This window comes from Pipistrellus hanaki, assembly GCF_964339955.1.
Source record: "Pipistrellus hanaki genome assembly, chromosome: 8".
NCBI classification, from domain to species: Eukaryota; Metazoa; Chordata; class Mammalia; order Chiroptera; family Vespertilionidae; genus Pipistrellus; species Pipistrellus hanaki.
The window spans coordinates 50,596,391-50,621,917 of NC_140510.1; the positions used below are offsets into that span (position 1 = coordinate 50,596,391).

The 25,527-nt window shown below is 41.0% G+C and overlaps 1 protein-coding gene across 2 annotated transcripts in view; it reads right to left on the bottom strand.

Moving 5' to 3' along the window:
- Nucleotides 1-25,527, bottom strand: part of TTN (titin) — a 277,411-nt gene that overhangs the window by 179,863 nt on the left and 72,021 nt on the right. For both annotated transcript variants that reach the window (XM_084892040.1, XM_084892042.1), the window contains 42 exons: nt 22,929-23,492; nt 22,111-22,392; nt 21,731-22,009; nt 21,009-21,287; nt 20,629-20,907; nt 20,224-20,511; nt 19,833-20,111; nt 19,459-19,740; nt 19,085-19,363; nt 18,699-18,977; nt 18,319-18,597; nt 17,904-18,191; nt 17,501-17,779; nt 17,064-17,345; nt 16,685-16,963; nt 16,287-16,565; nt 15,896-16,174; nt 15,506-15,793; nt 14,984-15,262; nt 14,415-14,696; nt 13,096-13,374; nt 12,696-12,977; nt 11,633-11,911; nt 11,232-11,519; nt 10,808-11,086; nt 10,434-10,712; nt 10,047-10,325; nt 9,637-9,924; nt 9,217-9,504; nt 8,399-8,680; nt 7,011-7,289; nt 6,609-6,890; nt 6,179-6,457; nt 5,802-6,089; nt 4,740-5,018; nt 4,367-4,645; nt 3,988-4,266; nt 3,559-3,846; nt 3,129-3,416; nt 1,222-1,503; nt 740-1,018; nt 36-317 (listed from right to left, as the gene is read on the bottom strand). In XM_084892040.1, coding sequence (XP_084748166.1) covers nt 36-317; nt 740-1,018; nt 1,222-1,503; nt 3,129-3,416; nt 3,559-3,846; nt 3,988-4,266; nt 4,367-4,645; nt 4,740-5,018; nt 5,802-6,089; nt 6,179-6,457; nt 6,609-6,890; nt 7,011-7,289; nt 8,399-8,680; nt 9,217-9,504; nt 9,637-9,924; nt 10,047-10,325; nt 10,434-10,712; nt 10,808-11,086; nt 11,232-11,519; nt 11,633-11,911; nt 12,696-12,977; nt 13,096-13,374; nt 14,415-14,696; nt 14,984-15,262; nt 15,506-15,793; nt 15,896-16,174; nt 16,287-16,565; nt 16,685-16,963; nt 17,064-17,345; nt 17,501-17,779; nt 17,904-18,191; nt 18,319-18,597; nt 18,699-18,977; nt 19,085-19,363; nt 19,459-19,740; nt 19,833-20,111; nt 20,224-20,511; nt 20,629-20,907; nt 21,009-21,287; nt 21,731-22,009; nt 22,111-22,392; nt 22,929-23,492 — 12,111 coding nt within the window. The remainder of the gene's footprint in view (nt 1-35; nt 318-739; nt 1,019-1,221; nt 1,504-3,128; nt 3,417-3,558; nt 3,847-3,987; nt 4,267-4,366; nt 4,646-4,739; nt 5,019-5,801; nt 6,090-6,178; nt 6,458-6,608; nt 6,891-7,010; nt 7,290-8,398; nt 8,681-9,216; nt 9,505-9,636; nt 9,925-10,046; nt 10,326-10,433; nt 10,713-10,807; nt 11,087-11,231; nt 11,520-11,632; nt 11,912-12,695; nt 12,978-13,095; nt 13,375-14,414; nt 14,697-14,983; nt 15,263-15,505; nt 15,794-15,895; nt 16,175-16,286; nt 16,566-16,684; nt 16,964-17,063; nt 17,346-17,500; nt 17,780-17,903; nt 18,192-18,318; nt 18,598-18,698; nt 18,978-19,084; nt 19,364-19,458; nt 19,741-19,832; nt 20,112-20,223; nt 20,512-20,628; nt 20,908-21,008; nt 21,288-21,730; nt 22,010-22,110; nt 22,393-22,928; nt 23,493-25,527) is intronic.

The window sequence follows — 25,527 nt, forward strand, 5'->3', positions numbered from 1 at the left end:
CCTTGTGTTCATCATAACATCCTATTTGTACTGACCGAGAACGGACAGTGTGGCGGAGCACTCTTGCGTTCCAGCATCATTTTTGATCTGACAGGTGTACTTCCCAGCATTGAATATTTCTGCTCTTGAAAACTGTAGGGTTGCAGTATTTTCTGAGTAAGAAATCCATATGTTGTCACTTTCTCTAACAATCTCCCCCTTTTCTTTGAACCAGACCACTGAAATTGGCTCAGCGCCTTCAATCGTGGTCTGCAGTTGGACTTCTTCACCAACAACGGTAGAAATGTCACTGAGCTTCTTCACAAATCTTGGTGGTGCTGATGAAAAAGAGGCATATCATTGATTTAAAATGTGTGGGATTAATAGCATTTCCCTTAATCATGAATGCTAGTAATCAAAGTAGCGATAATGTGTTGTGTCCATAGGTTAAAGAAGAGGCATTCTCAGTGATTGTGAGCAGGGACATGTTAGAGTGTGTGGTAAGAAGAAAGAGTTGAACGTCTTGTACTTTCCAGCTTTCTAAGTCAAATTGAAACCTATTGGAAAAAATTATCGAAGAGGATACTTGGTGCAATTTAGAAATGGGATGCACCCTTAACAAAAAGATTTGGAAAGGAAAAAAAGGGGAAAGTAGAAGAGATAGCTAATGATAAAGAACTGGACAACAGCAAAGGGGCCAACAAAGCATTAATATTACAAGAAAAAAAAGAGGAATATAAGAGAATGAAGTCACTCTAACCTTTCAGAGTGATAGAACCAACACAAGTGTCACTCCCCACATCATTCGTGGCTTTGCACTGATATTCCCCAATGTCTGCAGTGTCCACATTCAGGATGTGAATACTTGTAAGGAAGTTCTCAGACATTATCTTGTACTTCTTGCCGCTCCTAAGTTCTCTCTTGTCTTTATGCCAAGAAACTTGAAATGGGGGAGTACCCTGAAGCTCACATTCAAGATGAACATCAGTTCCTTTCAGTGTCTCAATGGGATGAGGCTTTTTGCGGAAAATGGGTGGTTCTAAAATTGGAAGGTAATTCAGTTAGGAAAAAGAAAAGAAAAATTAGGATATATTCTGCAAATATGTAGTTACAAGTAAGATTCAGTTTTCTATTGTATTCTTTAAAAATTTTAAGACATTGATGGAAAGTCAAACAGGGTATTAAGAGAACAACTAGAGAGGAGGCTACTGTGAAAAACACAAAAGAAGGGTAAGATCTGACCTTTAACTTTTAAGGAAGTGCTGCTGCTTGCACTGCCCGCTGCATTGCGGGCCTCACATGAGTAGTCACCGCTGTCTTCAACACTGAGATGGTGCATTTCCAACACCGCCACTGAGTCAACGAATGACATTCTGAATTTGCTGCTCTCTTGAATCTCAGTTTCATCTTTGTACCAGGAAACTCTGATTTCTGGAGACCCTCCTATTTTACATTCGTATCTTGTGGATTCATCCTGCTTCACAATTTTTGAAGGTTCTAGCTTTTTAATGAACCTAGGTGGTTCTATGGAACGAAGTGGGAAAACATAAGGTAAGGGACGGAAAAGACACATGTAACTCCAGATGAAGTAAAAAGAGGAATCTCTGCCAAACAGAGAGGTTTTTAAATACATTTATTTTTACAAACACCCACATAAAATATTATTGCAAAAGAAGGAAACACAACTGAATCCTATTGTATAACCCTCTTCCCAATAAAATAATCACTTGTCTAGTACAAGATCAGAGGCAGAGTGTGTATCTGTTGGCAGAAGCACTATGATATTCAGGGGAAATAAGAGAGTTTGATTACTTTTTGTGTGTGAACCAGTGGAGGACTATTTTGTATGGTTGAAAGTGTATTATTTATGTACCATAATAAGTCAGAATAGCAAAATTGGGTCAGCTATGCTAATATTTTTAAAGTGCCACTTTCTCTTATAGGCTTTAGATATTTCTTCAACCTTCATAATTTCCCCTTGAAGTGGGGAGGGCAATGCTTTCTTCATTAAATGAAGCAAAAAATTCAAGCTTAAGGAGCTAAAGATGGTTAGTTATATGCCATAGAGCAGGTGGGCTACTAACTCTAATTCTATTATTTAAAGTATTTGTAGCCAAGACCGGTTTGGCTCAATGGATAGAGCGTCGGCTTGGGGACCGAAGGGTCCTGGGTTCAATTCCGGTTGAGGGCATGTACCTTGGTTGCGGGCATATCCCCAATAGGAGGTGTGCAAGAGGCAGCTGATCGATGACTCTCTCTCATCGATGTTTTTAGCTCTCTATCTCTCTCCCTTCCTCTCTATACAAAATCAATTTAAAAAAATAAATAAAAAATAAAGATATTTGTAAACTACCACCATCACAAAAATCCTTGATACCAGCAGTCCACTCAGTGAAGTATTTAACTTCACTATAAGCCATGAACATACTATAGAAGGAAATGGCTGTCTTCCAATATATATATTTTATTAATATATATCATATATATTAATGTACTCCCCACCTCCTTGGCTTCCATTATTATTATTATTATTATCATCAATATTATATTTTTATTGATTTCAATGAAGGGAGAGGAGGATAGGTAGAAAATCGATGATGACTGAGAATCATTGATTGGCTACCTTCAGCATGCCTCACAATGGGGATTGAGTCTGCAACCTGGGCATGTGCCCTGATAGGAAACTGAACTGTGACCTCTTGGTTCATAGGCCAACATTCAACTGCTGATCCATACCAGCTGAGCCTTCCACAATTATTTAAGTGGGGTCAATGGAGGGCAAGTTATTGAAATAATTAATCTTGACTCCTTGAAGAGCTTGAGAATCTGGGGCTCTGCTGTCCCTTACTGGGATAAAATCCATTCATTTAATAACTATTGGGAAAAATAAGACATTTGAGATAACTTCCTTCAAACTTTGATTTTCTTACAATTCTGTAAAATTTTTTTGTTCATTCTCTCTCTGTCTATTTTTATCTTTTGAAAATGGATTTTCAGTCCACTTTAATAATAATAAAAAAATTTGATCCACATGATCACTCTTAATTACTTGACCATGATCCTAACCATAGCTTTCAAGCACATTCTTCCTCTTATATTTTAAGATATTGAAAATGGTAGAGACCTTGCTACTTTACGCAAGCAAGTACCTTGTACACCCAGATGAGCAGAACAAGAGTCTTTTCCAGCTGCGTTGCTCGCGTAGCAGGTATACTGCCCAGCATCACCTTTGCCTACTTTGAGCACTGTCAGAGTGGCAGTGTTTTCAACCAAAGTCATCTTGTAGTTGCCTCCAGGGCGAATCTCTCTGTTGTCTTTGGCCCAAGTGATTTTGATTGGTGCAGTTCCAGTGACATGACACTTAAAAGACCCACTTTCTCCAAGAGCAAGATCTACTGATACAGGCTTTAGATCAAAGAAAGGAGGGACTTCATGCTCTAAAAAAAATGAAGACCAGCATGGTGAGTTCGGTTTTCCTGTTCCCTGACACAGAGCAGAAACAAAGTGGCACCAGAGTTTGGTAGCCCGGAGCAGTGAAGCCCCTTTACAATGCAGAGGGTAATTCGATGAGAGACTCACCTGAGAGAATGAGCTTGGCACTGGATGAAGCAGTTCCAAGAGGATTAGAAGCTGAGCAATTGTACTGACCCACGTGGCTCTGGTCAGTTTGTAAAATCTGAAGAGTTGCTACATTATGAACAAAAGATGTTTGCAAATTAGCATCATCTTTCAAAAGCACCCCGTCTTTGTACCAAGACACTTGAAGAGGTTCTGAGCCATTGATGCGGCATTCAAACGCAACTGGGAAGCCAAGAGTCTCGTGGACGTCCTTCAGTTTTCTTGCAAAAGTAGGTGGAAGTTTGCGGTCTGTAAAGAAATTACAGATAGACCTTATTTACAAGACAGAAAATAGCTACAACATGTTTCAGTCCATTACATGGTTGTTGTTTTTAAGAAAAATGGATTTGTCAACACACAGCAAGACTTGTGAAGCAAAAGCATCATCACCTTTGATAACAAGCACAGCCGAGGAAGCCACTGCCCCCACACTGTTCTCTGCCTTGCACGTGTACTCTCCCACGTCACTCTGGTCCACCTTGTTGATGACTAACGAGGCAATGTTATCTTTGAATTGCATTTTGTATGCAGGAGCAGATCGTAGCTTTGTGTGCTCTTTATACCAAGAAATTCTGATTTCTGGGGTTCCTTCCACTTTACACTGCAATGTTGTGGGTTCTCCAATGGCTGCTTCCACATGTTCCAGAGGTTCAATAAAATAAGGTGGTTCTAAGGTACAGAGAGTGGTCGTCAATCAGTCATGCCAACTCACAGAAGATTGTTAAGGGAAAGACAAGAGAGCAATAAAAAGAGGCAACTTTCAACACACCTAAAACAGACACCAGAGCTTCACAAATATCTTGACCGGCCTCATTTTCTATCAGGCAACTGTATTGTGCGTAATCCTCTACTGTGCTGTCGAGAATTTCCAGGATGGTAGATTTTTCGGTCATAGTAACACTGCAATTCGGAGACTGTGAAAGAGGAAGCTCATTCTTCATCCAGCTCACTGAGATGGGAGGCGTGCCAGTGTATGTGGCCTCAAGGACTATGGGACTTCCTGTCTCAACACTGAAATCAGCCAATCTTTTCACAAAAGTGGCTGGCTCTATAAGGAGAAAACATGAGGGTAAAACTGACGTCTTCCACTGAAGACTTAGAAAAAAATGTAAAAGATACACGAATGGGAGTGAAGAGCAAACCTTTCACAAAAAGATGCGTGGTGCAGGAAGCACTGCCAGCGTCATTAGTGACGAGGCAAGAATAGTCTCCACTCTGCAATGGCTCCACCTCAAACAGCTCCAGTTCGGTGACAGAATCTTCCAGAGAGATAGTGCATGACTCCCCTGACACCAACTCCCTGCTGCCTCTAAACCATTTGACCTTGAAAGGAGGGGTGCCTCTAATGACACTGGTGAATGTGACACTCGTTCCTGGTAAAACTTCCACAGAATCCGGGGTTTGTTCAAAAGATGGTGGTTCTAGACACCCCAGGGGGAGGGGAAGATCAAGAGGAAAAGAGAAGTCCAAGTGAGAGGTGCTTTTGCTATTTGAAGAAAAGGGAGCCAATTAGTGTTTTGGGGGATTTATCCGAAGAAACCCCAAATACTAATTCAAAAGAGTATAGGCACCCCTGTGGGTTCATGGCAGCATTATTTACAATTATTTTACAATTATTTTACAATTGTCAAGATTTGGAAGCAGTTCAAGTGTCCATCAGCAGATGAGTGGATGAAAAAAGCTGTGGCACATGTACACAATGGAATACTACTCTACCATGAAAAGGAAGACAATGTTACCCTTTGCAACAGCGTGGATGGAGGTGGAGAACATTTTGCTAATATGTTTCAATGAGAGACAGGTATGATATGATTTCACTCATGTATGGGATTTAATGAACAAACTGAACTAGCAAGCGTAATGGAGACAGACTCATAGAAGGCAGACAGACAGCTATGGATGGTGGTGGTGTGAGGAGGAGGTGAAATGGTCAGGGGGAAATGAACAAAAAAAGAAAGTCTAAAGAGAGAAAACTCAGGGACTCAGACAACGGTGTGATGATTGTATGAGGAGGGGATGGATGGAGGAGCAAGAGTGAATGGAGGGGATAAATGGTGATGAAAAACATAAAATAATAATTTTAAGAAAAGAAAAGAGAGCCAAGACTAATAAATAAAGATGAAGTAAAGACATTCCATGCAAGGCAGGCACCGAATCATGTGGAAGAGACTTGAGAAACGGCAGCCTGATCCTTGCACACTGACCTTGCACAGTCAGGACTGCCGAGCACTCCTCAGAACCAGCCACGTTGGCAGCCACACACGTGTATGTGCCTGCGTCGGAAGGCTCCAGTAAGCTCAGCTTCAAAGTACAGACATTTTCCGAGAAGCTGGACTGGCATTTAGGCCCGCTAACAACCTCATTTCCATCCTGAAACCAGCCAACAGAGATTGGGGCCGAGCCAGAGACTCGGCACTCCAAAACCACTGAGGCCCCTAGGGTGGCGTTCGTGTCTTTCAGCTTGCGGATGAAGGAAGGAGGCACAACTCGATCTATGTGGAGAAGGGCAGTTTTCTGTTTAAGGAGAAGCTTTGTTTTCCAGGAAAAAATTATATAACCATAAATACCTCCTCCTACTTACCGGAAATGTGAACAGATACAGTGCAGTTACTTTTACCAACACTGTTTTTCACTTCAAAGCTGTATAAGCCCTTGTCACTCATTTCTGCAGAGGGGATCTTCAGGGACGCCACTTTGTTGATGAACGTGATGTGGTGTTTGCTGTCTGCGGATAATTCTCTTCCGTCTTTGAACCACTTGGCTGAAAGTTCTGGGGATCCAGCCACTACACACTCTAATGCAAAAGGATTTCCAGTCGTGACAGTCATGGGTTCTGGCTTCTCTACGATTCTGGCTGGTTCTAAAAGATGAAGTGTAATTACATTGAAAATAAACTCACCGTCCAAACGACACATGTACTCAATATTGGGAAGGAGTAGTATTTGTAGAAAATGATCATGGGTCAATTAATCTGATTATCCCCCCTCCCCAGGCTATACTTTGTTACTAACCTAGTACAGTCAAGACTGCGGAACATTCTTTCATTCCAGCATCATTTTTGATTTGGCACACATATTTCCCAGCATCAGATGCTTGTGGGCTACCAAGTTGTAGGGTTGCGATGTTATCAACGAATGAAATTCTGGTGTTTTCACTCTCTCTGATGACTTCGCCTCTGTCTTTCAGCCAGACGACAGAAATGGGCTGGAAGCCTTCCACTACAGCCCGCAGCTCCACAGCATCCCCAACAAGGGTGGAGGTGTCACTCAGCTTTTTCACAAACCGTGGCGGTTCTAATGAAAGAAATTTGTAATTTAGGGGGTGGAAATTAGAATCACACCCACATAAATGGTTGGTCAAGCAAGAAAAGATGAAAGGAGGGGACATACATGTATGTGCCCATATATACAAACCTCTGAACTTGACAGTGCAGACACACGTGTCACTTCCCACCTCGTTAGTAGCTTTGCAGTGATATTCTCCTACATCAGAGGCTTCAAGGTTAAGGATATGGAGACTTGCATCAAAATTTTTTGAAGTCATTTTAAATTTCTTGCTGCTTCGAACTTGCTTCCGGTCTTTAACCCATATCACTTCAAATGGGGGCGTTCCCGAAATTTCGCATTGTAAGATGACATCAGAACCTTTAAGGGCTCCTACTGGAGAAGGCTTCTGGGTGAAAACAGGAGGTGCTATCGGGGGGAAGAAAAGATAAACAATAAAAACATTTGCATACTAAAAATGGAAAACAAATTAGAATCTATAATCATTAAGAATGGCTGGAGACAGGGAAGCATCGATCAGACTTTCAAACCTCAGAGGGAAGGTAGGGGAGGGTGGGAGTACTGGGGGGAGATCAACCAAAGGACTTGTATGTATGCAGATAAGCCTAATCAGTGGTCACGGACAACAGGGGGGTAGGGGCAGGGGTTTGGGATGGGAAAGGGGGAGATGAGGACAATTATGTGATACCTTAATCAATAAAGAAATTTAAAAAAAAAGAATGGCTGGTGTGTCCATATAACAACATGCTAACTTAAGAAATGACAATTTCTAAAAACTAGTTTAAGAACTGCACGCAAGTAATCCGGGGAGATCCCTTTTTAATTACGCAACGTACAACGGGCGCATACTCTTTCACTAGGACATGTCAGTACGTCACACCCAGCGGACATAATTTTATATTATTATTATTTTTATTTATGCTTAATTAAAATAAATGAAATATATATTTTTTTCATTTATTTATATATAAAGCACAAAGAAAAATACAAAATTACAAACAAATAGAAAAAAATACCAACCAAAAAATGGAAACATCGAATTAAAAAATTATAAATTTTACAAACAATTATAAAGATTATAGCCGAAGCTGGTTTGGCTCAGTGGTAGAGCGTCAGTCTGCAGACTGAAAGGTCCCAGGTTCAATTCCGGGCAAGGGCATGTACATGGTTGTGGGCACGTCCCCAGTAGGGGGTGTGCAAGAGGCAGCTGGTCGATGTTTCTTTCTCATCGATGTTTCTAGCTCTCTATCTCTCTCCCTTCCTCTCTGTAAGAAAATCAATAAAACATATTTTTAAAAAAATTACAAAAAATATATACCGTCCCTCTCAGGGCGCAACATATATTTCAAGGACGTATTCATATGTCCTACCCGTTCACGATAGTGTTTATGCTTGACGTATTTATAGGTCCCGCTCGGTTAACAGGTTAACTAGCCTTGCTACTTTGGAGTTCATAACATTCCTGAACAGGAATGGAAATCAGATGGGAATGAAGAAAGCAGTTCAGTGTGACTAACCTTTAACGGTCAGCGCTGTGCTGCAACTGGCGTCTCCAACACCGTTATGAGCTTCACAGATATAGTCTCCACTGTCCTCAGCGCTGGCCTCATTGATGGTGAGCAATGCCACGGAATTAACGAAGGACATGCTGTATTTCCAACTTTCGTGGAGCTCACTGTCATTTCGGAACCACACCACTTTGATTTCTGGGGAACCACTTATTTTACATTCCAGTTGGATGGCTTCCCCCTGCTTTGCAACTTTTGAAGCTTCTAATTTCTTAACAAACTTTGGAGGTTCTAGTAAATCAAAAGGGGAAAAAATAACATGTTTGTAGTTGAAGACCCTGTAACTGCTTATTTAAACTGGTTTAGTAAGAATATCCTTCCTGAGAATTTTGTGGTGAAATAAGTTGCCTTTTCTATTAAATCAGCTTCTCATATTTTTAAAGAGAATTAAATTGATAAGTTTATTTTGTAGTTTGAATTTATAAGTTACAACATACAAATGGATGTATTATAGAAATGCTTGATTAACGTTTAGTGATGACAAATCAGAATGCTATGGGACAGGAAAGAAGGGAAAAAGAGAATGGATAGTTGAAACAACATTTAACAAATATCAATTAAACAACACTTACTGGTAGGATTACACTTACCAATACACTAACTTAAAAAACAATACAAAGAGAAAAAGGAAATTTTAATGAATGTTACCTCCAACACAAATATACAAATTGTCATATGATCCAGTTTACCCCCAAAATTTAAAAACTAAAGAAACTTTACACAAACACGGGAAAGAACAAATATTGGCAAATGCCACATAACGATACCTTTCACACTGAGTTGAGCTGAGCACATGTCTTTGCCAACGTCATTGGTTGCTTGGCAAGTATACTGACCAGAATCTCCTTTGCCTACTTTAAGAATTCTCAGATGGGGAGTGTTCCCCACACATGTGATCGTATAATTTCCTCCGGGACGGATCTCCTTGTTATCTTTTGACCAAGTGATTCGCATTGGTTGAGCGCCCGTAACGTGACACTCAAAGTCAGCACTTTCCCCAGCAATAACATCTATAGATACAGGCTTGATGTCAAAGAAGGGAGATTTCTTAGGTTCTGGAAGATGAGAAGAAAAGGCAAAATGTGTTGTTGTTGGTTTTTTTTTTGCTTTTGTGATTGGCCATTTCTATGTTGGCAATAAGCAAGAAGTCACGGTTTGCAAAGAGAAAGATTGACATGAGAACGAACCTCTTGCGGTCAGTCTAGCACTAGAAGATGCTGTTCCAAGTGGATTGGAAGCTGAGCAAGAGTACTGGCCGGAGTGACTCAAGTCAGTCTCCAGAATTTTCAGAGTGGCCACATTATCCACAAAGGATGTCTGCAGATTTTCGTCATCTCGCAAAAGTACCCCATCTCTGTACCAGCTCACTTGGATGGGGGCAGAGCCATTTAATCGACAAGTGAGTGTAACTGGTAGCCCAACAGTTTGTTCAATGTCCTTTAATTGTCTCGCAAAGGAAGGTGGGAGTTGACGCTCTGTAGGAGGACAAGTGATACTTGAGGCATTAGTTGATGAAATGAAAATTTCCCTTATAAAGATAAAATAGTTAAGATAAGGAAAAAAAGACATTTACTAATTTCTAAAATAACATCATCACCTTGAATTCTGAAGACAGTCTGAGAAGAAGCAGTTCCTATGCTATTTTCTGCCTTACACGTGTACTCTCCACTGTCGTTGATAGTCACTTTATTAAAAACAAGGGTGGCCACATTGTTTGTAAAGTAGGTCCTATACTCAGGAGTTGGCCGTAACTTGGTGTCTCCCTTGTACCAGGACACTGTGATTTCTGGTGTCCCAGCAACTTGGCACTGAAAAGAGACGGAATCTCCAACGGATGCCTCCAGAGGTTCCAGTTCCGTAACAAAATAAGGTGGTTCTAAAGAAGAAAGGCTCACATTAGCAATCGGAATGAAAGAAAACCAACCAGACCATTGCTTCCTGTTAGATGAATGCTGATCAGTTAAGACAGAAGAAGACAACACACCTAATGTAGACACCAGAGCTTTGCAAACATCCCTTCCTGCCTCATTTTCAATCTCGCAGGAATACTCTCCTGCGTCTCTTTTTGTGCTATTAGGAATTTCCAGGATGCACGTTTTCTCTGTAGTGACTATGTTGCATTTCTCGGATGCGGTTATGGGAACACCATCCTTTTTCCATGTAACTGAAATGGGAAGGGTTCCAGTGTAGGTGCTCTCCAGAATGATGGACTGTCCTGGTTCTACAGAGTGATCGCTTAATTTCTTCACAAATGCAGCAGGTTCTGGTGAGTGACAAAGCACAGCAGTTAAACACAGTAAAAACACACAAAAATATGAGTGTACAGAAAATAGGAAGAACATATGCTCTTGAGCAAACCTTTAACAAAAAGACGAGTGGTGCAGGATGTTTGGCCAGCACCGTTAGAAACCACACAGGTGTATTCCCCACTCTGAGATAGGTCGACATTAAATAATTCCAGTTCCGCTACAGTGTCTTCAAAATAGATGTTGCACCTGTCTCCTTTCACCAGTTCTCTGGCACCCCTGAACCAGCCAACCTTGAATGGAGGGGTTCCTCTGATAACACTTGTGAAGGTGACATTTTTGCCTGGTAGTACTTCCAAAGGTTCAGGTTCCTTCACAAAAGAGGGTGATTCTACATAGACATGGAGGACAATGAAAAGATCCTGTAAGCTTCTAACTTAACTGCAATTCTGCATTACAAAAAAGAAGATCACTTTCAAAAGCGTGTCAACCCAAAGAGGAATTTGTAAGAAAGAGGTTGAGTGTCTAACACTGACCTTGTACAGTCAACACTGCACGACATTCGTCAGACCCAGCGACATTGGCAGCCACACATGTGTAATTGCCCATATCTGACATGTCCAGAGAGTTCAGCTGCAACGTGCAGACATTATCTGAAAATGTGGTTTGGTACTTTGCTCCACTGACAATCTTAGTTTTCTCATGAAACCAGGCAACAGAGATAGGCGACGATCCGGCTACTTTGCATTCCAAGATGCAAGAAGTCCCCAGCACCCCACCAGTATCTTTCAGTTTCCGTGTGAAAGAGGGAGGAACCATTCGGTCTGGGTGAGGAAAGGCAAGAGATGCATCATGATTTGGAAGAATAGAAGACTATCGAGAGAAGAACATTTGAAAGGAATTGCATGAGCAATGGGAGGAATACATCGGAACTAACCTGAGACATCGACCACAGCTGTGCAGCTGCTTTTTCCAACATTATTTTGAACCTGGAAAGTATATGTGCCTGCATCTTGCCTTTCAACGGAGAGAATCTTTAAGGAAGAGATTTTGTTGTAGAAGCTAAATTTGTGTTTTTGACTGCTGGTCAACAGTTTTCCATCCTTGTACCATTCAACTGATAGTTCAGGAGTGCCAGCCACCTTACACTCCAGAGTGCATGTCTCCCCTACAGTCACTGTCATGGGTCCTGCCTTCTCAACAATGACTGCAGGTTCTGAAATACAATTCAATAGTCATCTGTCAAAGTATGGTAGAGGTATCTCTACTATCTTGATCTCTACTATCAGATTCACTAAGATTGTTTATTTCAATGAGATGCTATGTGAAGGCTCTTTCTCTAGACTCAAAATGTGATTTCACACTGTCATGAGTTATTATTATAGGAGTTATTAAGAAATACGTTTGTGCACTAGTTGATTTCCAAAGCAATGCAGATAATCTAGATTAATATATATATATATATATATATATATATATATATATATATATATTGCTTTGCACTTGACATTGAAAGCAAAGGATACATGTTATTTTTTAATTATTTAGTATATTTTTTGCTCTACTTTCAGGTACAAAAGAGAGCTTTTTGGAAGTTGTTTTCCAAAAAATTAAAAATTGAAGTTTAACATGCCCAATGATGAAAGTGGCAAGTCACTTTGATTTTTGCTGTTCTTGCCAGCTTTAACAACTAGTACTTTGGAAACAAAATGTCATGCTGGGCTCCTAATTTTTTTTTTTTACAAGTAACTAAAGATAGTCATGATTATATCTGCTAATCCAGCAAGAAATTTAGTAAGTAAAGAATAAAACAAATGGTTGTTTTCTGTTAGAATCACTGAGTTTTGGAAGATTTATTAGATTCCCTAAACCTTTCAAATAGATGAGGGTGGATAATATAGCTCTAGGAGAAATTCTGAGAAGGAGATTCTACCAGTGACTCTTAAGTAACTCTCTCAGCATTCGGCACCCCTTTCTATTCAGGGGATTATTGTACCAACCTAGAACTGTCAATGTGGCCATGTTCTCCCTCACTCCACCATCATTCTTGATTTGGCAGATATACTTCCCAGCGTTAGCTGGTTCTGCTTTTGCAAACTGTAGAGTTGCAACATTTTCCACAAATGTAATTCTGATGTTTTCACTTTCTCTAATCACTTCTTCCTTTTCTTTAAGCCACTGGACAGAAATAGGCTGGACGCCTTCGATAGATGCTTGTAACTCAGCAGGCTCCCCAGCTACCACGGTGAGGCTGTTCAGTTTGGAAACGAATCTTGGTGGTTCTGAACATGGGAAGATGGATGGAGATGGTTCAAAAGGTTGTCCAGATAATGGAATAGAGAAAAAAAATTTTTTTTGCACATTCCTGCCATTTCTGCCACAAGCAGGAAATATGCTTACCTTTTAATTTTACAGTGCAAATGCAAGTGTCACTTCCCACTTCATTCTGTGCTTTGCAGTGGTATTCACCAATGTCTGAAGTTTCAACATTGAGAATGTGAATACTTGCATGGAAGTTTTTGGATGCAATCTTGTATTTCTTGCTACTTCGGAGTTGCCGCTTGTCTTTGTACCACACCACCTCAAACGGTGGTGTTCCCGAGAGTTCACACTCAAGACTAACCTCAGCATTTTTAAGAGTTTCTACTACAGGGGGGAAGCTGCTAAAGACAGGTGGTTCTGTAAAAAAAAAAACCAAGAGTTTCTTATGAATTGGTTTATTTAATTTCATTGAATATTCTATTTAAATTGGAAGAGTCAAGATACTTTAAATGGGGAATGGTGCCAAGTGCTATTGCTTGTGTGGAGGAATAACAGCTTCAGAGTGGCCATTGGCCTTTATGGAATCACTTCACTTCATTGGCAGAGAGCCCAACTGTCCTTACTAAGCAGTTCAACACTCTGTCTACTGCATCTCACTTATTTATCGTGGACTATGAAGGTTGATGTGCAAGTTGTAAAAATCTAATCAAAAAAGGAAAACACAACCAAACCAAGGCAAAAGCCCAACTATATTCATTAATATGATTTGCATGAAGTATGGAATCCTGACTTCAGGAATAAGTTTTTTGTATATGTCCTACAACGAAGAGACTTGGAAGCCATCACAACATTTTTGATCTGAGTCTTTTGCTTCAAAAGATGTTTCCTGCAGGAACCATAACTAAAAAAAAAAAAATGTGGACTTTGTGACAAAAATATTGGAAAATGGCAGTAGAAATGCCAGTATTATTTGCACCAATGTATTGTGATATAATTTTATAAAAATAGGAACTGATTTTTGAGAGAAAAGAATATATAATTGTTCTGTTTTAAATGTAAGGTTAAAACCTATATTACTTGCATCTTCCTTATTATGAACGATAAATAGCATACTGAGGATGATATATTTATAAATTGATTGAAGGCAAAATTAATTTTAAAATGCCTACTTTGGTGTTTTTGCATGCTTTTGAAATATCAAAATTTGAACTCCTTGGCTAATGTGTATTGAGATTATCAGAATTATGGCATTGACATAACCAGAAAATATCTCAGAATGATTGGTTGCATGTAAGTAAATCTTAAGAAGAAATAACATTTAAAAGGGGAAATAATATCAGTTTGGGAAAATATTCTATGAACTCAAATGGAAGTGACAGTAAAGTAACAAAGAGCTATGATACCCAGGGGTGAAGAAGGTAAGTATCAGGTAATGAAGAGAAGAAAGAAATCTCTACCTTTCACTATGACCTTGGTACTGCAGCTGGTGCTGCCAGCAGGATTCTGAGCCTCACAAATGAAATCCCCACCATCCTCAGTATCAAGATTGTTCATCTGTATGACGGCCACTGAGTCAATGAACGTCATCCTGTACTTATCACTGGCTGGGAGTTCGTGTTCATTTCTGTACCACACAACTCTGATTTCTGGGGATCCAGTGATCTTGCATTCAAGTCGCGCTGAGTCACCTGCTTTTACTATTTTGGATGCTTCTAATTTTTTTACAAACTTGGGTGGTTCTAGAGAGTGAAGGAAAGAGGAGATTATGAGGTAACAGATACAAATAACAAAAGTTCAATCAGGTAGTATGTTGAAAAGAGCAAAACACATGACCAGTGCCTGGCAGACACAGTGTACTGTGTTAGAAAGAAGGGCACATCAAATGTAAACTCCTTGGCTAATTTGTGTTGAGATGATCAGAATTATGGCATCAAAATAACCAGAAAATATCTCAGCATGATTAGTGACAGATGCACAGAAAGGACCACAGGTTAGACAGAAACATAAAACAATCAAACCTGCACACCTGTCACAAGCAACATTGTAGTACAAGAGTCGCTACCAACATCATTGGTAACTTGGCAAGTGTATTGTCCTGTCTTGGAGGCATCCACTGAGTAGAGATTTAAGAAACTAGTTGACCCTTCTAAGCCAATGAAGCATTTAGGTCCAGGGACAAGTTCCACATCATCCTTGAACCACTTTATTTTGAATGGCGGTGTTCCTTTTAGAACTGCTTTAAATTCCACTGAAGAATCAGGTATGGCTTGTTGGCGCCCAGGTTTCACTAAGAAGCTTGGTGGTTCTACAGGTTATTAAGAGAAATATATTAAATTAAACACCTTTAGTTACATTATTTTTACAGTTTTATGGATACATAAGAAAACCTTATTGAAAAGAGGTAATGACTGAATATTTCTTGAACTCAAATATATATCTAAAGAAACGTAATTATTGAGACTTTTATCTCTAAAGGCCACAAGGTAAGAGTGATACACTTTAAAAGCAATTACAAGGTAGAATCAAGAAGAGGTAAAGAAATCCCAACCTTTCACAGTTAAGATGCCACTGCATGCATCATCCCCTGCGACATTGGAGACCTTGCACGTGTAATTCGCAGTGTCTTCTAATTCCAGGTTATAAACTTCCAGAGCCATGGTGTTCTCGTGACAGACAAGTCTGTATTTTGCACTTGTAGATATTTCTTTTCCATCCTTAAACCACTGAGCACTAATAGGAAGTGAGCCAGACACCTTGCACTCCATATGAATAGAAGAGCCCAGAACTTTATCCATTTTGGCTAATTTTTTGGTGAATGATGGAGGAATATTTTGATCTGTCCAATGCAAACAGCAAAACACATTCATTAATATGTTGCCATTTGTTTACAAAGGACATAATATAAAAATCAGAAACCGACTGGGGCCAAGGTACTAACCTAGCACATTCAGGTAGGCATCACAGCTACTGCTTCCAAAGTCATTTTCCACCTTGAAAGTGTACTGACCACTGTCTTGCTTCATTACTGACTGAATCCTAAAACTGGCCACGTTGTTTTCAAAACTCATTGTAAAATATCTACTGGGCACAATTTGTTTCCCATCTTTAAGCCATTTCACTTTGAGTTCTGGTGTTCCAGCCACAACACACTCCAAGGTCACTGGGTCTTTCTCAGTGACATCCACGGATTTCGCTTTCTCTAGGATTTGAGCAGGCTCTGTAGCAAGAATTAAAATGTGGATGAGTTGCATTGACCATTCCACCAGACATAGGGCATGTTTATGAAAGGGTCTCCACAGACTAACTAAAAAAGGGAATAGCTTACAAACCTTGTACTAAAAGGAAAGCATAACACCTCTCCACGCCTGACTCATTCTTGGCTTGACACGTGTATCTCCCGCTGTGCCCATTATCCACAGCTCTGATCTGAAGAGTGGCCACGTTATTCGCAAAGGAAATATGAACGTTATCATCTTCTTCAAGGATCTGATCATCCTTCAGCCAGGTTATGGAAATGGGAGGAGAGCCTGCCACGGTGCTCTGAAAAGTGGCAGAACTTTTCAGAACAGTAGTGATGTTTTCTATCTTCTTCGTGAATGACGGTGGTTCTGTGATTGGACAGCGTGAAAAGAAGAGGCACATTTGAACTCTCTTACCCGACATCATAAAATGAAAGAGCACTGCAGAATTTTTCTTGGGCAGCCTGCTTCTCCTGTGTGTAACTGACCTTTGAGGGAGACTCTAGCATTGCCAGAGCAGCTGCCGCCTTCATTGGACACAATGCACTGGTATTCCCCAGTGTCTGAGGGGTCACACTTGGTTATGTGCAGATTAAACACCGACACTCTGTCTGTCAGGGTGTATTTTTTGCTGCTTCGAACTTCCTTATTATTCTTCAGCCACGTGACTTCAAATGGAGGTGTTCCCATAACTTCACACTCCAGCTCCACGTCACTATCTTTCACTACTTCCACGGGCCTCAACTCCCTGATAAAGGTGGGAGGTTCTAAAAGTTCAAAAGGAAGACAGAGACTAGCTTACTCAAGGGAAGACCCACGGCCTGCCCAGCAGCGCAGCCAACATGGAAAGCAAAGCCGGTAACGAACCTTTCACTTTTAATTCGATGCCGCAGCTTGCCGTGCCTGCATCGTTACGGGCTTCACAGACATACGTCCCACTATTTTCTACCCTGGCACCGGAAATTTGGAAAGTGGCCAAACCATCGATGAAGGAAATGCCATGCCTCTCAATGGCTGTTATCTCATTCCCATCCAAATACCAAGAAACTCTGATTTCAGGAGTGCCTGTTATCTGGCATTCAAATGTTGTAGACTGTCCATTCCTCAGTGCTAACACTGGGCTGGGCTTCTTAATGAATTGAGGAGGTTCTAAAGATGCGGGGTGGGGAAGGAAAGTGTGAGGTTGAGCATTTTTTAAAACAAAGGCCAATAAACAATATTAATCTCCAAAGCCTCTTCCCCCACCCACACCCCCACAAGAAAATCTAGACAAGCAAGAAAGTGAGAAGATGTAGCGACCAGACCTTTGACAAAGAGAGTGGCTTTGCTGGTTGCTATACCAACGTCGTTGCTTAGTTGACAAATGTAGGTTCCGGAATGAGCAGCTTTGGCTGAGAAGAGCTCTAGCACGGTGGAGGTGTCATCCTTCCAAACCGAGCGAGCTGCTCCTGAGTGCAGCTCTTTGTTATCTTTAAACCACTTAATCGTCATGGGCGCAGTGCCCCCCACAAGAGCCTTTAACTGAACCCTTGCGTTAGGGTTGACATCTTGCGACTGGGGTTCTTCCACAAAGTAAGGGGGTTCTGAGGTGAAAGAAAGAGAAGCAAAAGAAGAAAGGAACATTCATTTTAGAACCGGGCAAGAAAGGTAAGAATTGAGAGATGAGACAGCAATAAGTTCCCGAGAGGCGGAGATAAAATTGCCGACCTTTGACCGTCAGATGGCCGCTGCACTGGTTGTGTCCTGCCTTGTTGGTGGCAGAACAAGTGTATGTCCCAGTATCGATGCTTTCCAGGTGCCTGATTTCCAAGAAGGCAGTGTTGTCATGAAAAGAGAATTTGTATTTTTCACTAGCTGAAATTTCCTGGTCATCTTTGAACCATTGGATACTTATGGGGTGTGACCCAGACACTATGCATTCTAAGTCAATAAAAGACCCTTTAATGCTGTCCATTTTCTTCAGCTTTTTAGTGAATGAGGGAGGTATGATAAGATCTATGTAATAAAAAATAAATTAAAAAAATGGTTAGGTCAACCCACCAATTTATATCTTCTCTACAATTGTAAGAGATGAAGGAGCATAGAAATGCCCAGTTCCTCCCCATAAAAAAGCAATACCAACCTAACACATTAATGCTAGCCTTGCAGCTGCTTCTCCCAACATCATTTTGAACTTCAAAAGTATATTCTCCACTATCTCTCTTTTCTGTAGAAATAATCTTCAGTATAGAGACGGTGTCAGTGACACTGATTTTGTATTTTTGGCCCAGGGTCAGTTCTTGGCCATCTTTGAACCATTTGGCTGTAATCTCCTTAGTCCCTGAAAATTTAACCTGCAAGGTGGCTGGGTCTCCTTGGGTAACATCTATAGACACAGCCTCCTCGGTGATTGTGGCCGGTTCTGTAGAAAACAAAGGGATAAGTGTGGGCTGTGAATCGCTCTGCTGAAAGGCGTATATCTGCTCTTTTTCCTAAAACCCAGGGTTGACTCTCTGAACCAACCTTTTACTGAGAGTAATGCAGAACATCTTTGTATCCCTGCATCATTTTTGGCCTGACAGACGTATTTCCCGTCATGCTTGACTTCGATGCCACTGAGGTACAGGCTGGCCACGTTGTTCTCAAAGGTCATTCTTATATTGTTGTCTTCGGTGATTTCATCGTTGTCTTTTAACCAAGTCACTGTGATGGGCAGGGAGCCTTTCAGCGTGGCCTGGAAGGCAGCTGTGCCTCCTCGGAGGGAGCTGGTGCTCTCGATCTTCTTCACAAAGGTTGGTGGTTCTAACAGAAGAACGAATCCCCAATCAATACTAGGTCTATAGAAACACTGGCTTAAAAATGAGTGGGCTCTGCAGAAGAGCTAGTCGGTCATTTGAACCAACACTAACCTCTGAGCATCACCCTGGCGCTGCAGGTGCTGCTGCCCACATCGTTGCTCGCCCGACACTGGTATTCACCAGCATCGGCAGCTACAAACTTGAGGATCTGCAGGCTAACCATCTGATCCTGAAGGAAGGTTTTGTACTTCCTACCACTCCGCAGGATGGTGTTATCTTTGAACCAAGTGATCTCAAAGGGAGGTGTGCCTGCCACCTCGGCCAGCAACATGACATCATACTCCTTCAACACCTCAACCGGCTTAAACTCTTTGGTAAAGTAAGGTGACTCTATAGTGGAAAAGGAATTATTTTGAGTGAATGCGGGAGGCATCTGTGCTAGGGGCCACAATGTGGGTAACATAAGGGGCAAGGTGAACACAAACCTTTGACTATTAAAATGCTACCACAGTGGTTACTGCCAGCCTCGTTTTGGGCCTCACACATGTATTCCCCACTGTCTTCGACAGCAACGTCCGTAAGCCTTAGAACCGCAGTGGACTCCACAAAAGACATTTTGTGCCTGCTGCTGTCCTTAATCTCTCTATCGTTGACAAACCACGTGATTTTAATCGGAGGGGTGCCAGTGACTTTGCAGACTAGCTGGGTGGCATCTCCTTTCTTTAAGAGCTGTGACGGCTCTAATTTTTCAACAAATGTGGCAGGTTCTACGGAAGGAAAGAAGTTATTAAGAAATGCGAGAAAGAGGCAGCAGCTCATAACAATAGCAGCGCAAAGATGTCCAGAAAACACCGCGAACCTTTTACAAATAAGTTTGCGCTGCATTCCACGCCTCCGGCGACGTTGCTGACTTTACAGGTATATGTGCCTGAGTCAGAGGTTTTTACTGAATAGAGCTCCAGGGAACTTTCTAAAGCTTCTTTGGTGATATAGCAGCTTCCACCGGAAACCAGCTCTTTGTCACCCTTAAACCATTTGATTGTGAGAGGAACGGACCCTTGGAAGGTGCTCTTCAGGCAGACTGCCAAGCCAGGCAGAACATCCTTGGATGCGGGTTTAGTTACAAAACTGGGTGGTTCTAAAGAAGGGGCATAAGAAAGAATTTCAAAGAGTTAAGAGGCGTGATCTAAGGGAGAAGTCTCAATTTGAACATCGTCTACAGTAAGAATGAAAGGCAGTCTCCATCCAACCTTGCACAATCAGGGCTCCGCTGCTGTCCTTGCTCCCCACGGAATTCGTGGCGCGACAGGTGAAATTCCCTGCGTCATTCATGTCTACTCTGCTTATCTCCAAAGAGGCGGTGCCTTCCACAAATGCTATTCTGTATCTGTCAGAAGAAGCTATTTCCTTCCCATCCTTAAACCAGGACACCCTCATGGGGAGGGAGCCGGCGATTTTGCAGTCCAGCCTGCAGGTACCGCTAACAACACTATCCACGTTGCGTAGGGGTTTGGTAAAAAATGGAGCAATGTCTCGATCTGTTCATGGCACAAGAAGGGAAGAAAGGTCAATATGGAAATGTGTTCCTGCTTGTATTTTTGGTCGTTTGTTGGTTTTCAAAGGAATAGGGAGCACAGGTTTCTAGAGATACTGACCTAGGACAGTGAAAGTGGTCTCACAGGAGCTGCTGCCCACCTCATTGGAAATTTCAAACGTGTACTGGCCACTATCGTGCAGCTCAGCTGAATAAAATTTGAGTTGGGCAACGTTGTTTTTAAAACTTATTCGATACTTTTTACTGGCCACCAGCGGTCTCCCGTCTTTGTACCATTTGGGCTTGAGCTCTGGGGTGCCCGTGACCGTGTACTCCAGCGTGGCTGGGTCTCCTGCTGTCACCTGGATCAGCTCTGCTCGCTCAACAATTTTGGCAGGTTCTACAAGGGCATTAAATAGTTAACATTCCAAGATGCGTGCTAGGGTTTTTATTTTTAAGTGGAAATAGTGATTCAAAGTTAAAAAATGTTCCTACACGAACCTTTCACTATTAATTCCCCAACAGATGTCTGGCTTCCGGCTTCATTCTCAGCCAGGCATGTGTATTTGCCACCCAGACTAATCTGAACGTCAGGGATGGTCAAGACCGCGACACCTTTGGAAAAGCTCATTTTGATTTTCCCATCTTCTTTGATTATCTCTTGTCCTTTCATCCATGAGACAGAAATGGGTTCTGACCCTCTCACAGCAGCTTGTAAGGTAACTGTTTGTCCTGCTAGTGCAGTAAAGTCATCTACTTTCTTTACAAAGGTTGGTGGTTCTAGTCAAAGAAAGAGAGTATATACAAAACTTATCAATTCCCAAACACTTTCCACCCCATATATATTTAAGTGTTTTATCAAGATTACACTTATCTTGTCCAATATGCTATCCCATAGTGTTGATTAATTAGAGGAAGAAATAAAATTTAAGAATTACAATTTTACCCAAGAGAAAGAAGCCTAGAAGATAGATGGTTGTCAGTCAACAAAATAGCATTTGATGTAATTCACTTTTGTTATCAGATATTCAATATTTACACCCACCTCAGGATTAACACTGGATGAAGGTCACCTATTGTATCCCCAAAGTCCCAGATCAAGCCAAAGGCAAAATGAATTATGAAAGGTTAAAAGAAGATGGGAAACCACCAGTGTTCTTCCCCCTGTTAAGAAAGCCATTTGGACAATTTCTTAAAGAGGCACCAGGTTTTCAAACACTGACCTTTTAGTAAGTGTGTTGCACTGCAGCCACACTTGCCGACGTCATTAGCAACAACACATTCATATTCACCAACGTCCGCGCTATTAAAAGAAAAGATCTCCAGAGACACAAGAGACTTCTGGGAAAACAACCTGTACTTTTTACTACTTCGGATTTGCTTCTTATCTTTGAACCAGCTAACTTCAAACGGTCCCGTGCCTGAGATTTCACACTGAAGGAGGGCGTTTGTTCCTCTCACTATATCTGCAGGCTCAAGAGTTTTGATGAAAGAAGGAGGCTCTACAAAAGCATGAAAGCATGGTGTAAGTCATGTGTCCCCGGCAACGATAGAGTAAAATCTTTTCTCAGAAAAGCAAGGGGCTGTAACTGAGCGCACAAACCTTTGATAACTATTTCGGCACTGCAGCTGTCACTGCCAACATCATTCACTGCTTCGCAGGAGTAACTCCCACTGTCTTCAACTTTTACGTCGGTTACATTGAGCACAGCCTCCGAATTGACAAAGGACATTCGGATTGTGTTACTCTCACTCAGTTCTTTGTTATTTTTGAACCAAGTGACCTGGATCACAGGGGAGCCTTTCAGCTTGCAATGGAGGCGCGCCGATTCGCCGGGGAGCATTAAGTAAGAGGGGTCCACCTTCTTCACAAAGGAGGGTGGCTCTACGCGACGTTCACAAGAAGAGAAAAAGGAAACGGTGTCTGCAGCATGAACTCCACAAAAGGAAGCAGATGCACACGACAAAAACACGCAACCAACACAAAATGTCTGCATGGAACGTTTGAAAAGGTTGTGGTGCTTACAAGACCTTTCCATGTTTCCATGATTCTAAAACACACTTCCAATCTCTTGATTAAAAACAAACAAACAAACAACAAACAAACAAGCAAAGAAACAAACCCAAGCCAACTCTACTTACACAAAGAGCAATTTCATAAAAGATTAGTTAAGGATTTCCTAGACACGTGAAGTTCTTAGAAGAAATTGTAAGCAAGTGTTGTTAATGGCAGATAGTTTGAAAAGTGAGTGAATTTGGAAGAAGATAGAAAATTTAAAATCAAACAATGCCAGGACTTCCCCAAACCAAAAGGTTTGCTTGGATGAAATCATTTCAGTGACACCATGTACTGAAATGTTTCTCAACAGTTTTTCATCCTTTCAGAGAAGGATGAAAAGATACCAGCCACGCATTTCTTACCTCTGACCGTTACTGTCGCAGAGGAGGAGCTGCTCCCGGCCTCGTTGGAGGCTGTGCACACATAGGTTCCTGAATCTTTTAGTTTGGCAAGAGGGATCTCAAGGGATGCTATTTTATCTTCAAAATAGATCTTATAATCTTTCCCAGCTGGGAGTTTTTGCCCATCTTTATTCCATGTCACTGTGACTTTTCTGTCTTCGTCTACTTGGCATTCAAGGTGGATCTTCTTATTGATGGCTGACTGCACGGGCTCTAACTCTTTAATGATATGTGGTTTGTCAATTATGATCAACTCAGCTTGGCAGATGTCAGCTCCAAACTTGTTAGAAGCCATACAAGAGTAAACGCCTCTGTCTTGAACTGTAAGGTTTGAGAGTTCTAAACTGTGCTTGTTTTCTGCGTCTGAGATCTTGCGGTTAGGGGAAGGCGGCAGAGCAGCACCATCTTTCTGCCAGATGGTTTCAATCACGGGAGTCCCTGTCACTGTGCAGAGGAACTTGGCTGTCTTACCCACAAAGGTGGTAACGGACTTAGGTCTGGAGAAAAAGGTTGGTGGATATGCCTCTGTAAAAAAAGTTTTTTCAACATTATATTTTGTCCCCACCAAAGCTCTTGTTATAATTACATATTCCAAGTTAAAAAAAAAAAAGATGAGTTATGTCTTTAGATAAACATGAGACATTATTTAAAATAAGGTACACATTGAGACAGCATGGAGGGACCTGGAGAGTATTACGCTAAGCAAAATAAGACAGTCGGAGAGACAAGTATCACATGATCTCACTTATATGTGGAATCTAATGAACAAAACAAACTGACAAACAAATAGATCCAGATATATGGAAGCATGGAACAGACTGACGGATCTCAGAGGGAGGGTTGGCGGGGGGGATTAACCAAAGAACTTATATACATATGTGCATAACCAAGGGACACAGACAATAGTGCGGTGAAGGTCTGGGGCAGGGGGGTGATGTGGGAGGAGAGGGGTCAAGGGGGAAAAAAGAGGGCATCTATAATACTTTCAACAATAAAGACAAATCAAAAATAAAATAAGGTAGTGTATTAATAAAATAAAAAAGATTTGTCAAAGAAAATGGATAAGAGTATTCTTTATAGAGGAGCAAGACAGCATTTTAAATGTCTCTATCAAAGGGAAGAACAAATGTTCCTTTATTTAGCAACATTAACTTACTATTGCTAAAGATTTGTCCATCTTAGGCGTTGATTAATTGTTTGAATTATTTGATAAGAAATTCAGCTGATACTTTAATTCTGGCTAATTAGAAAACTGTATAAGAAAGATAAAAACTGAACTTGACTTTTCTGAACAGTAGAGATATTCAGTGGTAAAAAGTTTGGGAGTTTTGTAAATCTCTCTAACCCTCATGTCAACCACCAGTAAATCCTTAAGTGACTTAACTTTGAAAGCAACCACTAAGTCATTTCAAACTTGTCAAACTATTTATCACCATAATTCTCCTTCCCAGCCTGAATTGTGAAGCAAGCTTTTAGGAAGCTCCCTTCCCAATACTTAGAAATCCCCCTCCTTTCTCTCTTCTCATATTTGAAGCTTGAGCAAAAATCTCATATTTGAAGCTTAATACTAAGCTTGAGTATTAGTCCCATTACTGAATTGGCCTAATTTGGATAAAGAAATTTCCCAAAGTGTCATTACAATTAAAACCATGTACATGTTTGCATGGTGATTCTTTGATTGCAAAGTGAAAACCACTGGTTGGGTCGCCATGGGCCTGGGTTTCAGATTTTCTGATATGTAAAGAGGTTGTAGAAGAATAGAAGCTACAAGAAACTCTGACTTTTTCAAGTCAAACAGATGTGCTGCTTTTGCCTTCCCCCTTTATGTTCTCACTGAAAAAGAAGACTAAGGGATAGTCCACAGTCCTGCCCTGACATTAGTGCATGGCTTCTCTTAACAACATGACCCTAAATCATAGTTCATACTTTGCCTTGAAGGGGGCGGGAGAGAAAGAAAGAGAGAGAGAAAGAAAAGGAAAGAGCTACTGACTTCTTGTTTTTTTCTAATGAGGGAATTCAAACACTTGGTGAGTGTTAAGTACTCTGATGTCATCCTGTGTGTCCATTAAGATACTGCACATAAAATATTTGTGTAATTGCTCTTATTTTTCAATAAAGAATGAAGCCTAGTTTACAGTCCTGTGCTAGTTCCCCATCTCACATTAGAATTTGCTTCACTTTAGTCCTATGCTCTGGCTTTTCTTAGTTTGTAATTCTGTTCTTAAGTAATTAACTGGTTCCAAATTATTAAATATATTGGGGTATCATATATTTTTTTAATGGCACCAAAAATTTTGGTGGTCCTGAAATTTTTACATTACAGGACAAGCCATTTGTAGTTACCCAAGATATATCCACCAAGATGGTCATTAAAAACGAGAGAGATAAAAACAAAACAAAATCTCTCAAAACCACTTTTCAGGAGCCACTGCTCATTTGATTCCTTAACATTTCCCTCAAAATAATTAATTATCTTTATTTAGCTATTGTTAGAACCATGACTAAAGAATGATTTCTTGTTCCGCACAGGTTCTGCGGCACCTCAGCACCATGTTACCAT